Here is a 13,744-nt window from a genome sequence, read left to right as displayed (position 1 = left end):
GCAATTATTATTTCACATTGATACAGTTAGTAGTTAGTACAGTCACAGAATATAACAATAATAAAATTTTTTATTTCGCGGCTTTTTATTGTTTGCGGCTTAGATAAGAATATATTAGCCATGATATTAGCCATTACTGGCGTGTGAGTATACTAGTAAATTGTTCTATGCTATTATGTACTACGCACGATGTAGGTAAAACGGTGTAGTCACCATGACAAAATATATTTATTTCACTATCAATTGTACGTATGAGAAATAAACGAGTACCGTTTTCCCGGCAGTTTAGTTACACAATTGTCCACCAGGAACGCTAAGAAGGCCAGGTTTCGGAAATATTTTATAAGCAATATGGTCTATTTCAGTATATTTGTATTGAATAATAAACATATTATTAACATATTGATGAACATCGTTTATTTATATTTTATTATTCTTTAGTACCACACTATCACATTGTAGAACTATTACCATCTATCCTAAACTTATTATTTTTTTAAACATATTTCATATAGTCCTAATTTATATGCCTAACAAATGTTTTGTTCCTGCATGTAAATCTGGCTATTTGAGCAATACTAAAAAATTAAAAGCAGAAGGGAAGAATGAACCACCCATGTTCCATCCACCACAAGTAACACTCACTCATTAGTTATTTTTTTATTTTAAATTAAAATAATAATTTGTGTACTTATGTACTTTAACATACCTGTAACCAGTGGCGTAGTTACGGGGGGGGGGGGGGGTGTAAGGGGTTTCCACCCCCCCCCTACACCAAAAAAAAAAACAAATCTTTTTTATATTGGTTAGAATTTTAAATAATAGATAGGTAAATAATACTAGTACAAATTAACATGTGTAATATTATTATTACTATATATTATATTAATATAGTTATAGAAATTATTCGAGTGTTTACACTTCTGAGTTTTATTTTAAGAAAATCAATTATAAAATCGACGAAAACAGCGATAACGACCTCCATAAAAATGATCTAAATATTAAGACTCTTGAAACCTGTATACCTTCTTCATCTTTTACTTCGGTTGATATAAGAATTAATGACATAACATATTTTGTTAACCATGTATTGTCTCATAGTGAAATTCATACAGTTATAAATAGTATATGGACACCAGATATAACGTTTAATTTTCCTATACATAAAAACTTCGATAAAAATAAAAAAGGGCAAACGAGCAAATTTCAATTCAATTGGTTATTAAGATGGCGATGGTTAGCATACTCAGAAAAAGAAGATGGTGCATTTTGTAGACTTTGTGTTGCTTTTTCAAAATCTGAAGGTGGAATAAATGGCCAGAAACTTGGTGCTTTGGTATTAAACAAATTTGATAATTGGAAACACGCTATAGAAACATTTACTAAACATGATAAACTAAATTATCATATTAAAAGTGTAATAGACACCGATAACTTTTTAAAAATGAGAAATAATCCAAGTATATCCATTGAAAATCAATTAGATACAGCCCGTAGTAAACAAGTAAATGAAAACAGAATAAATATTTTACCTATAATTGAAGTTATTATTTTATGTGGTCGTCAAGAGCTTGCAATACGAGGACATAGAGATTTTGGTAAAATCAATGTAGAAACAATGCAAACTACAAATGAAGGAAACTTTAGGGAACTATTGCGGTATAGAGCTCGTGGTGATCTAAAGCTTAAAACATTTCTTGAAGGTCCAGGTGAACGAAATAAATATATTAGTCCTACTAGCCAAAATGCTATTATTGATTGTTGCAACACGGTAATACTTAATAAAATTGTAGCTAAAATAAATAAAGCAAAGTGTTTCACTGTCCTTGCTGACGAAACCGCCGATGTATCTGGTATAGAGCAAGTGTCTTTATGTGCTAAATATGTTGATATAGATGAATTAGTTGTCAGAGAAGATTTTTTGCAATTTGTTCCTACAAACGATTTAACTGGCAAAGGCTTAGCAACTCTTATTATTGAAAATTTAAAGGCGTTCGGGATAGAACTTAAGTATTTACGTGGACAGGGGTACGATGGGGCTGCAGCTATGTCTGGACAATTTAATGGTGTTAGGTCACATATTTCTCAATTGTATCCGATGGCAACTTATGTTCACTGTACAGCACACACCCTTAACTTGGCAGTATCTAAATCTTGTACAATACAACCAATTAGAAACTGCTTGGGTACGATTGGAAAATCACGAGATTTCTTTGTATACCCCAAACGAAAAAATATACTTTTACAAGCAATCGAAGACTTTAATGGAACAATTAATGCAAAAACATTAAAACGCAACTGTGCTACAAGATGGATCGAACGTTTTCATTCAGTTCACGATTTTATCGAACTTTTGGAATGTGTCGTTGATTCCTTAGACACTATTAGTAGTTGGGCCGATGGTGATACCTCAAGTCAAGCAAATAATTTAAAAAATTCAATCTTACAAGGAGAGTTTATCATATCACTTTTGGTTTTATCGAAAATATTTGCAGTTGGATTGCCACTATCTAAACAATTCCAAAGCGTTGCCATTGATTTAAGAGAAGCTATGATATTAGCTAATGCGACACTGTCTGAATTAAAAACAATTCGAAGTAACATTGATGAATATTTTCATGAAATCTATACAAAAGCATCTGTTCTAGCTCAGGAGTTGTGTTTTTCAATATCATTACCTCGAATTGCACGTAAACAAAAAAACAGAGATAACTATTCAGTGAACACGCCTGAAGAATATTTTAAAATAACAATATTCATACCTTATTTAGAATTGTTTATTAACGAAATTGAATCGAGATTTATTGAACATCAGAAAACATTAAAAGGATTTCAAAACTTATTTCCAAAAACGTCAGAAATGACAACACTTGAAAAAGATGAATTTATTAGTTTGATAGATTTTTATAATGATGATTTGGCAGATAACAATAAAGATATTTTGGTATCTGAGTTAAAACTTTGGCGACGTAAAATACTTGCACTAGATAAACAACCTACAAATGCTATGGATGCTTTAGTTATCTGCAATAACATGTATCCAAATATATACAAATTACTACAAATTTTAGCAACACTACCTGTTTCAACAGCTTCATCCGAAAGATCTTTTTCATCATTAAAGAGAATTAAGACGTACCTAAGGAATACAATGTCAGAGGTATTTATAAAATTGTATAATATAATATATAAGAACTAATTAAATAAAAATAATAAATATGAATGATATTTTACATTTTTAGAAAAGATTAAATGGTTTGGCAATGCTCTCCATTCATCGTTCAATATCAGTAGATGCAAAGGAAGTGTTGGACGAATTATCTATTAACAAACGTCGAGTGGATTTTATTTTATGAATTATTATAATAAACTAATATAAAACTATAAAAACTATTTATAATTAATACAAATTTGAAACAAAATAAAAATAACGTACGTAAAAAACTAATAACTTGTAATTTGTATCATAAATATATTTTAAAACCCCCCCCAGAAAAAAATCGTATCTACGCCACTGCCTGTAACCCAACTTAACACGTTGACCACCATGAAGACGCTGGAGTCCACAATTTTTTTATTATTCTACTGATCTTTATATAACATTTTTTTTAAGACAAAAGAAAACTATACAATACATATAAGTATATAACTGAATACTAAAATAATTAAATATACAATTAATTATCCAACACACCAATAATAATGAACGGTTTGATTTTTAATATAAATTTAATGTTTGCATAATGTCATTTATATCAACATTTTAGTTTCTAAGTTATCTCTTAGACTTCTTAGGGCCTGTTTTACAATCATAGTTTAAACCTCGGTTACACATAACCCACTAATTTTACCAGCCGAATTCGGTGGTTTAACCATAGTTTAACAATTGTAATACGGGCACTTAGCGACTTTATATTTTTAATAAGAAGAACAACTAATATACAAGTACAATGTTTGAATAGGTAGTCTAGTATAGACTTACTATCTGTATGGAATAATAAAATACCACAGACAGATAGGAACTTATCTGTAAAATATGTAGTTTGCGGTTTACATTTAAAAGAAGACAATTTTTAAAATACGAATGTAAAATGCCTGATGGGTCAATTAAATACATTGAACGAATACGTCCGGCATTAAGAGAAAATGCTATTCCGACAATATTTTTAGTCTTACCGGAACGATTTTTTACGACAATAGTATTTAATAGTATCATAATGACATAATATTATATAGTGCATATTTGATCATATTTATTATAAATTTGAATGAATACTGAAGTCTGTAATTTTTAAACTTTACCGCGGATAATACGCAAAACGGCATACAATACGGCCTTTTTAGCGCTACCTGGCGGAAGACGCGCTAACCAAAGTGCCGTCTGATTAGGGCTCACTTTTAAACTCGAGTGACTACACCGTTTTACCGCAGAATATATGAAAATATGAAATATATTTCATATATTCTGTTGTTTTACCTACATCGTGGTACTACGAAATACGAATTAAGATTTAGTATAGAATTATTTCGTATACTAAAATGGTATGTATCACAGAATAATCATGTCAATTAGTGTAATATTTACTATGCAGTATGCACGATTTAAGATATACTTTAAATCGTGGTACCATGTAGTAGTGTTGATTGCATTTCTAAATATTTTTGCCGCGGTTGATTGTTTTTGTAATTAGTATAATTTTATATTTTTATGTTTTGTTCAGATCCACTTCAACTTTTCCTAATATTTTGAATTGTACGAGCTTGAAACTATTATATTGCATGTATAGACATTTTTACTTGGTAATTATAAATACTTGAACGAAAACATCGTATTACTAACCATGCTTAAATAACTAATATTGTTTTTTCAAATTAGGCACCATGAACATTTTGAAAGATAGCAGAGTCATAAGATATATTTCATCATTAAATGGATCGAGTCCTGCCCAGTTTGTGTTCACATCTTGTGAGTGCATCAATAAAAATAATATACCAGAAGATGCTCACTCTAATATCGCAGTTCCTTTCAGTAGTAATCTGGCTGAATTAGCTGCTAACCGAGGGCCAAAAAACGTAAGACTTATTGTAATGTACATAACAAACACATCTTATTTCAACGCAGATACAATGAAGTTCTTAGTCAACGAAATGTTAGAATGTACAGACGTTGGAATAGTTGAACAGTATTATAATGTTCTTGATAAAAATCTCAAGCTGCATCCCCCATGTGCTCAATACATGGATAAAGAGTATGAACAATTACTGCTCAGTTCATATCGGAATCATTTTGGGGAAATGACTTTATGGGATTATATAGTAGAATGCTTGAATAATATAACAAGAGGATCTCTTTTATATGGGGACGATGATGCGTTTGATTTGGCATTCAAAAAATGTCTTACTTTTTGCATACAAATTTTACAAGTTGATTCTGAAGTATCCAAAAAAAAAAATAAAAGATCTTTGGTCGCAAAATGTCTTAAGTATAGACTTGAAAGAAAAACAAGAATGAGTGAAATCATCACACTTTTGGATAAGTTATATAACACTGGGTATAATTTTCAAATGCCTGTTGTCCATCTTGCAATACTTGTAAGTCAGTTGCAATGAAATTAAAATGTAATTTTTTCGTCTTATGTACCCATTGTTTAAACAGTTATAATCAGTTTATTGTTTGTCATAGACAACAAAGAGACTGAGTTGTTTTTTGATATATTGACATTTGAAATAAAATTTAATGTGTAATTATCCTTAATTAAAAAAAAAATATATTCATTCTTAAATTGAATTTTAAAATTTGTTATTATTTCTTCTTAAAATATTATATAATGTATTGAAATTAGTATAATGATATTATTAATAATATATAAAATCGGTTACATATAATCATTAATGAGTACACTAATAGTAAGAAAATTATTTTAACAATAAAGTGGTACAATACTATGATTATATGATATCCCTCATTTTGTATAAAATATGGTATATATGGTAATGAAAGATACGAAAGACTACAAGTCTTTATGAATAAATTTCTTTAAAAAGTGGTAGTAAGTCACAAAAACAAAAATCTCGTTAAGCTAATGGTCTAATTAAGAAAATACTTACCCCATTTTGAAGTGCATTTAAATATCTACAACAGGAACGATTAAATAGTTAGTAATAATATCGCGAGTATAAAATATATAAATAAGTGATAACTATGAATAGAATTGTTTTTTGCACTTCAGAAGATTGAAATACTATTATTTTGCACTGAAACCATATTATTCAATCAGTATTTACATATTTTATACTTGGGCGTTAAAACGGTTTTAGGATTTTGAAATTTACTGGTAAATAAAATAAATTAAACTATCAGGAACTAGTACAAAAGCGAATACTCGTAGAATTCAAACTATGCAATAGAATCATATAAACGTACTAATTAATACAAATTCAATATCCCAGTAACATATTTACCTAAATTATTTTTTAAAAATGTTTGAGAAGAATAATTAAAATACCTAGAATGGTTACATAAATCAAAATCATACTGAATTTATGATACTCTATAAATGTTTAGATATGTTTAATGAGAAAAAGGTGGATAAGTGGATGTCGCTCTGCTGTACAGTAGGTTACAAGTGGGTCACTGTAATGGATGGTGTTAAATTTGAATTCAATGATATAATATCATTGTATAAGAAAAACGATTCTGAGCGAAAACGGTCAGTCAGCCTATGATATTACCAAGTATATTTGATGATATTATTGTGAATAAAGTAATTTATATATAACCTATTTACGTGGAGCCTTGTTTTAAATTTTCAATCCTTAGCCATAAAAGTTAAACATTTTATACATTTTTAACTACAAAATAATTAATAAATTATAAATTTGATAAATGTTGTCAAAATTTGAACTTTAAATGCTTATAAAAAAAAATTGTGCCTATGTATTTTTAATATTTTTCAACTGCTATTAGAACGATATATCAGGAGCCTTATATTAAATTTTCACGCTTTTTTACCCAACAAATAAAAATTTATTCATATTTATAGAAAAAAAAACTAAAAAAATTGAAAACTGACAATGTCCGTAAACAGCTCAAAAAGAGTCAAAATATTTTCAACATTTTATGGTGTATAGAAAATGCTAATATAAACATTCAGTGAAATTTTCAAGTATCTACAGTCATTCGTTTTTTAATTACAATAAAATAAGAAAATTGTTACATGAGAAATCGAGTAAATATCAAATGTTGTAAAAATATAAATTTCAGACGCTCATAAAAATTTAATTTAAGTTTCTTCTAGACATTTTTTTTTTGATAAAGGTAGACAAACTTTTGAGTAATCTTATATTACATTTTCAAATCTTAGATTTAAAAAGAAAATTTTTTATGAATTCTCAACTCAAAATAATTTGCTAATTTTCGTGAATTTTCCGTATTTTGTCAAAATTTGAACTTAAAATGCTTATAATTAAAAACTGTGACTAAGAATTTTTAATTTTTTTCATCTGCCTTTGAAACAATAACCTAGGAGCCTTCTATTAAATTTTCAAGCTTTTTTACTCAACAGATAAAATTGTATTGATATTTATAGAAAAAAAAACTAAAAAAATTGAAAACTGACAATGGCCGTAAACAGCTCAAAAAGAGTCAAAATATTTTGTAAATTTTATGGTGTATAGAAAATGCTAATATAAACATTCAGTCAAAATTTCATGTCCCTACGGTCATTTGTTTTAGAGTTACACCAAAAACCAAAATCGATTTTCTCGAAAACAGATTTTGCGTAAAAATTCCCGTTTTTCCTTAATTTTTCTTTTGTTTTTCACGTCGCTTGTGAAAACTACTGGGAAATTTTTACTTTTGACCCCCCAAAGTACCAACTAGATTCACTTTGCTATCAGAAAAGTTACTATTGAAGAAAATCCAAGCACTTTTACTGTCCTAAAAGGTGATGACAGACACAAAAATAAAAAAAAAAATAAAAAAAAAAACACATCATTGTAGAATCAATACATTCATCGCTTCGCTCAGAATCTAAAATACGTACAAATTATTTTAATTTTATTTTAAATTAACTTCAATCAGCCAATAACATGCTATAATAATGGACAAATAAAATTAATTACTATCTTTTGTTGACTTATTTAGGTTATAAATAAATTACAATGCAACTATTCTGGTACATATAAAAATGTCAAAAAGTTTTTTTTTTTATCAACCACCAAAGTAACATTAAAGTATAATATTTAAAATAACAATACTAATGGTTACATTAAAAATAACCCATATCTATAAAAAGTATTATTTGTCTTCACGACAGATCTTATAAGAAAACAAAAGTATTTGTCTTATATAACTTTCACGCTTATAAGTACAGAACACAGTAACTATTTCAATTTAAAATATCACAAAGAACATATCAAAAATATAATATATTTTAGTGCATTAAGTGCATTAACAAAAATCATATATCTTATTTTTATAACATAATTGTTAATATATAAAATACAACCTTCAATAAATTAATCAGTTTTAGATTTTAGTTCTTCAGAAGGCGATTCAGGTACTTCAACATCTTCATCAAATCTACTTTGATCCACGGGATACAACCTAATATAATATATAATTAGTTAAAGGATGAGTTCATTTTGACTTTCATAATGATATTATTTACCATCTTTGATAAATATAAATGAGAAAAACTATATCATCCCTGAAACAGGCTAATCGATGGGCAGTTGGCATGGGAATGATAAATGCAAACAAGTCGTCAATGAAAGTGTTAAATGCCTGTATAACATAATAGTTTAAAATAAAATATGTACATAAAAAAATTCTAAAAACTCACCTTATACATAAATGTTTTCCAAGGAAGATTAGCAACTGATTTAAGTCTATAGTTGATAAAAAGTTGAGGTAACATGAAAAGAAAACCAAATGCATAGACTCCATTGACAAGACTTTTGATACTCCAAGAATACCAGCTAAATACATTTTTAGATTAATACATTTCAAGTATTATAAACAAATGATATGAGGGAAGATCAAACCTTTTTTGTGGTTCATAGATAAGTGAATAAATAGCAGCACCAGCACACAGTGGGTATAAGACATACGATAGATATTTCATGGATTCAGCATCAAACTTTTTAGTATCCTCCTCAGCACGATTTAAGGTTAATTGTTTCAGTTTTAGATTTTTCCAATCTATTGGTATGATTTTAAACACTTTCCAAATCTAAATAATTATGAAAAAAAAATTTTAAATGTAGGTATATACATGGTGATTAACCGAGTATGCTCATCTCTATTTTCCATTTAATAATGAAATTATTCAAATTCTGATTTTTGAAATTTCTAAATATATACTTAATTTTAAAATTCTGGAATTTTTTTGTACAAAGGTCATCTGTAATTTTCAAATTGTATACGTTTTTGACCGCGAGCACCCATAGTTGATCATTACTACCACGCCACATGACCGCTAGTGCACTAAATCATGCACTAAAAAATGCGCCGTTGCATAGCGGGAAACATTATAATATTTGATGTAGTAAACATTTTTATTATATTTTAAATGCTTCTTTCAAATACAATAGTACATACAAATTTGTAGTGTTACTGAAAAACATGATTGGCGTTCCGACGATACATATTGTGTGACGGCCAGCGGTCATGTGGTAGTCAACGTCTTTTCTGTGGGGATACTGTTGTATTTTAAATGAAAACCCCCTTATGGCTTATTTTACTGTAAATAATTTAGGTTATACATTTTTTGAACAATTTGATATATCTAATTAAAAATTTAAATGAGTTGTTTCACAGTTATTAAAATGGTTATACTAAGGATAATAGTCCTTAAAAATTGTTTTCAAAAGTATAAAATAGATGTAAGATTGGATCTAGTATTTATAGTTTAGAAGAGCTGGGTGGAAGGCCTTGTGAAATATTGGTCCATTATTCCACTCATCAAAACTATTTTATAACATTTTATTCTTATACATCAAAATACTACACATAATTTTATAATATTTCGCTGTGTATTATGAAATTAAAAATGTTAAAAATGTTATTTGATTAGTTGTAACAAACTTAAAACTAAGTAAAAAAGGTAGTAGTTTAGTTGACAACCACCTAAAAAGTATTCTCCGTTTCTCGAGTTTAGTTGATGCTTGCCACTTATATCTCACATTTTTGAATATTTAAATCATTTGTTATACATTTATAATTAGTTTTATTGTCACGTTAAGTCAATTTATTCCTAAATCCAAAGATTAAAAATATTTATTTAATTTTATAAAAAAAAAATAATAATTATCGGACTTTTTAAATTTTATTTATAAATATAATAAGTAATAATAGTTGAAATATTGAATATTCACAGAAATATTATAGATAATATTATAAACAGAAAAGTTATAACTGCGTTATTCAGTAAAATAAAATATAACTATTTATTTAGTATCCCATACATGTTTGTATACTCTTTAATCATTAGTAATTATTAGGTACTTATTATTTATTCATAAAATTACAGCTGAATTAATTAATATTTTTATATTAACACATTATATGTATGCCGTGTGGGTAAATAATTATATTATAATAATGAATTTGATTTAGCTGAGGACCATTAGGTTAAGAAATACATAAAACTAATTTAATTATTTTATTGGGTTTCATCATTAATTAAACCATTAAAATATAAGAATACTTTTGTATTTATTATTATTTTTATTTTATATGTTTAAAATATAAAGTGTAAATACAGCATGATGATTTGAACAATAAAAATGAGAGAGAAGTGGCAGGCATTAACTGAACCTGAGCGGAGGAAGAATACTTACACGACGATCAACAATTAAACCATTACATAAAAAAAAAATATATTTTTAAAAATGTGTATAGGTTTTGAAATAATGAGTGTTTTACATTAAATGAATTACTAGGTTTTTTTTAAACAATACAATTATGTTACATCAATAAAATGTCTTATAACTTTTACCTCTATTACAGAACTGATCACGCTTGGTACAATGATCAACATTGAAGCTTTTTCCTCGAACAAATAAAGTAATACAACAGTTTGACTAAAGGCACGCCACATAACGAGACGTGATGATAACCCAGCCATAGATTTTCGTGATCGCCAAAATGATATGTCATTTTTAAAGGCTAGGAAATCAAATAATATCTGAGAACAAATAAATGGTAATTTTTAAGGTCATAGAAAACTATGAAAAATGTTTGTATCTCACGTGAACAAATGCAACAATAATTGAAATTAATAACAAATAATGATTGGTATCAAAAATAGCTTTAATCTCATCAATATCTTTATTTTTGAATCCAAATTGCTGCAATGTTACCATAGCTAATTGAGTTTGTGTTAATATTCTAAAAGAAAAATATTAAATTAAAACATAAATAAAACATAGATTTGACAACATTGCAATAAACTTCAAATCAAAATTAATAAGTTAGATTTACTATATAATTATGTACATAATATTAATATAGAGTAATCCACAATCCATATTATTTATAAATGCCTGTTAAAGATTTTAAATAATTCAAACTGAGTAAATCAAGTCACTTTAATCAAGTGAAAATACATTACAGTTTATATTTAAATAACTAAATCGATTATATTTTTGAATTAAAAACCAAAATATCAATAAAGGGAAAAAGTACTAAAAATCATGCTACAGGTATATCTTTACATTACCTTAGTCCAGTATAACTCAACGGTTCATAACGCAACAAAATAGGTACATGTGTAGTATTTTTGTTAATTTTTGTAATATTGAAGGATCTATCTTGAAGAGAGTTATGTAGGAAAATTGGTAAGTACTCTTGTTTGTTTTTATATAATCTGAAATAATTATTTTAGATATAAAAACATTAATTAGATAATTAAGTACATAGGCTCACAGTTTTATTTTGTAATTTTAAAATTAAAAAAACTTATCTAATTACATATTATTTTTACCTTATATATTGATAAATATCGCTAGGCATATGAATCTGAGAAAAATGTAATGGTTCTTTTAACATGCTAACTGGTAATACAGCCTTTATATGTGTCACTGGTTTTTCAACATTATTTTTTACATTTTCCCCATCTTGTAGTAATTGAAAAATTTTATATTCAGGTTCTTTGTAAATAGACATTGGTACTAAGGTGTACACAGTATCAGGATCGGTTAATAAATTTGTCCATTTATCCCCAGAATAAAGTGTTTCTTGAGCTTTACTTAAGAACACATGTGCATATAATGTTCCATTTCGTTTGGTTAGTCTTGGTAGTTCTACAGCCATCAATCTGCATTAAAATTAATAAAGTTATTGATATTTATTTAAAAACGAGTAGTTTGTATGATACTATAAATTATACCTTTCATAAGAATCATTGTAATTTGGTAACAGGAATTTGTTTACAAATATAACTTCTGGACCTCGGGGGTTTGAATGTGGTGCAACAAATATGGTAAGCTAAGAAATGATTACGATAAGAATAATGAAATGAAATATTTATACAGTAAAAATATACTTCTAAGTTCGGTTTTCGTAACAAAAATGATTTCAAACATAGACCTTCACTAGTACATGATGGCGGTTGTACCATTATCCATATTGAGTAAAATAGATTACACAAGTATGATATGAATAAAACAGTCACAATTGTGGTAAACCCAGGTTTCATGGTGATGACTTCTGCAAAAAAATTAGGCTATATTAGGTATACTTTAAATTTTAGTTTTTGTACAGAATTATATTTACACTTGTGATTTACATTTTCTAATAATATACCTATTAAAAATAACTAAGAGAAGTTTTGTTTATTTATTGAGTTTATAATACAATTGTAGTACTTATACAGGCAGACTGTTGAATCACAACAGACATTATTTGATTAATATATATATATTATACATGTAACTATGTAAGTACATATAATTATTTAAATATACTTGAAATTTTCTAGTACATGCACGTCATGATTAATAAAGTTAACAAACAATAGATCGTGTAAAAATAGGTAATTTAATTAAAATACAAAAAAAATTATAATGGCTAATTATATTTTTAAAAATGAACTATTAGGATATACCTAGGTACTTATCAAATTTAAGAATATTTAATTAAATTATTTTATTACTGGTTTTTGAATTGTTAAAAATATACCTGTAATAATTATTAATTAATATAAGTAGCTTGATTAGATACCTATCAACTTTATTATAATATAGATTAAATATTATAATATATATTATTTTAACCAGGATGAATAAGAATAATAACTAATAATTAAGATATACTTACAAATAAAATTTGGTTTTATTTCTTACACTTCATGGGTATGTATGTACCTACAAGTGTACTTATTTTTAATTAATTTAGTAGTCTTAAACTTGCAATTAAATGTCTACAATACCCAATCAAACATTTCTTCAGTCTAATAAAAAAATATATGTCATGTAAATTGTTGGTTTAAATTTGTATGTTTCAGATTTTATTTAATACAGATGAACTCATAAAGATTTAAATTTTATTCTGTGAATCGTGGAAACTGTAAACCCAATCGGTAATTTGGCAATTTTTTTAACATTAATACATAAATTATGTACACACAATTATTATAACTAATCATTGTGTTATCAAATGTAAATACCGGTATCGCCATAGACCACGGACATAGCTGATAATAGACCACGAATTAAGATATACAGCACGATATTTAAC

General features: G+C 27.0%; 4 protein-coding genes across 5 annotated transcripts; 3 read left to right on the top strand and 1 right to left on the bottom strand.

The window, feature by feature from the left end:
* The first annotated feature begins 526 nt into the window (after nucleotides 1–526).
* Nucleotides 527–2,543, top strand: LOC132938168 (zinc finger MYM-type protein 1-like). Its single transcript, XM_061004854.1, has 3 exons — nucleotides 527–634; nucleotides 941–2,419; nucleotides 2,496–2,543. The coding sequence occupies exons 1-3, from the start codon at nucleotides 527–529 to the stop codon at nucleotides 2,541–2,543; spliced, it is 1,635 nt and encodes a 544-aa protein (XP_060860837.1).
* LOC132939679 (52 kDa repressor of the inhibitor of the protein kinase-like) lies at nucleotides 2,266–3,451 on the top strand. The gene is made up of 2 exons (XM_061006981.1): nucleotides 2,266–3,160; nucleotides 3,243–3,451. The coding sequence occupies exons 1-2, from the start codon at nucleotides 2,552–2,554 to the stop codon at nucleotides 3,354–3,356; spliced, it is 723 nt and encodes a 240-aa protein (XP_060862964.1). The 5' UTR covers nucleotides 2,266–2,551; the 3' UTR covers nucleotides 3,357–3,451.
* A 935-nt stretch (nucleotides 3,452–4,386) lies between these two features.
* Nucleotides 4,387–5,788, top strand: LOC132939841 (uncharacterized). Of its 2 annotated transcripts, XM_061007237.1 has the most exons (3): nucleotides 4,387–4,542; nucleotides 4,722–4,800; nucleotides 4,877–5,788. In XM_061007237.1, exon 3 carries the CDS (start codon nucleotides 4,882–4,884, stop codon nucleotides 5,608–5,610), a length of 729 nt encoding a protein of 242 aa, XP_060863220.1. In that variant the 5' UTR covers nucleotides 4,387–4,542; nucleotides 4,722–4,800; nucleotides 4,877–4,881; the 3' UTR covers nucleotides 5,611–5,788. The 2 variants fall into 2 exon arrangements, with proteins under 2 accessions (XP_060863220.1, XP_060863221.1); XM_061007238.1 differs by lacking the exon at nucleotides 4,722–4,800.
* A 2,436-nt stretch (nucleotides 5,789–8,224) lies between these two features.
* LOC132939838 (lipid scramblase CLPTM1L) lies at nucleotides 8,225–13,607 on the bottom strand. The gene is made up of 11 exons (XM_061007234.1): nucleotides 13,325–13,607; nucleotides 12,552–12,715; nucleotides 12,396–12,493; nucleotides 11,991–12,323; nucleotides 11,727–11,873; nucleotides 11,257–11,395; nucleotides 11,004–11,192; nucleotides 9,049–9,236; nucleotides 8,847–8,982; nucleotides 8,673–8,788; nucleotides 8,225–8,608 (listed from the first exon to the last, which is right to left on the bottom strand). The coding sequence occupies exons 2-11, from the start codon at nucleotides 12,702–12,704 to the stop codon at nucleotides 8,521–8,523; spliced, it is 1,587 nt and encodes a 528-aa protein (XP_060863217.1). The 5' UTR covers nucleotides 12,705–12,715; nucleotides 13,325–13,607; the 3' UTR covers nucleotides 8,225–8,520.
* Nucleotides 13,608–13,744: the final 137 nt, after the last annotated feature.

This window comes from Metopolophium dirhodum, chromosome 2, assembly GCF_019925205.1.
Source record: "Metopolophium dirhodum isolate CAU chromosome 2, ASM1992520v1, whole genome shotgun sequence".
In the NCBI taxonomy this organism is placed as follows: Eukaryota; Metazoa; Arthropoda; class Insecta; order Hemiptera; family Aphididae; genus Metopolophium; species Metopolophium dirhodum.
This window is presented reverse-complemented; position numbering and strand designations above follow the sequence as displayed.

Bases quoted from the DNA above. Each gene is read 5' to 3' on its own strand.
- LOC132938168 (XM_061004854.1), top strand. From the start codon at position 527: ATGCCTAACAAATGTTTTGTTCCTGCATGTAAATCTGGCTATTTGAGC. The intron at 635-940 runs GTAACACTCACT...TTTTATTTTAAG, and splicing joins CCATGTTCCATCCACCACAA to AAAATCAATTATAAAATCGA. The intron at 2,420-2,495 runs GCAAATAATTTA...AAATATTTGCAG, and splicing joins ATGGTGATACCTCAAGTCAA to TTGGATTGCCACTATCTAAA.
- LOC132939838 (XM_061007234.1), bottom strand. From the start codon at position 12,704: ATGAAACCTGGGTTTACCACAATTGTGACTGTTTTATTCATATCATAC. The intron at 11,396-11,726 runs GTAATGTAAAGA...TTTTTCTTTTAG, and splicing joins TTGAGTTATACTGGACTAAG to AATATTAACACAAACTCAAT. The intron at 9,237-11,003 runs GTAAAAGTTATA...ATAATTATTTAG, and splicing joins TGATCAGTTCTGTAATAGAG to ATTTGGAAAGTGTTTAAAAT.
- LOC132939679 (XM_061006981.1), top strand. From the start codon at position 2,552: ATGATATTAGCTAATGCGACACTGTCTGAATTAAAAACAATTCGAAGT. The intron at 3,161-3,242 runs GTATTTATAAAA...TTACATTTTTAG, and splicing joins TAAGGAATACAATGTCAGAG to AAAAGATTAAATGGTTTGGC.
- LOC132939841 (XM_061007238.1), top strand. From the start codon at position 4,882: ATGAACATTTTGAAAGATAGCAGAGTCATAAGATATATTTCATCATTA.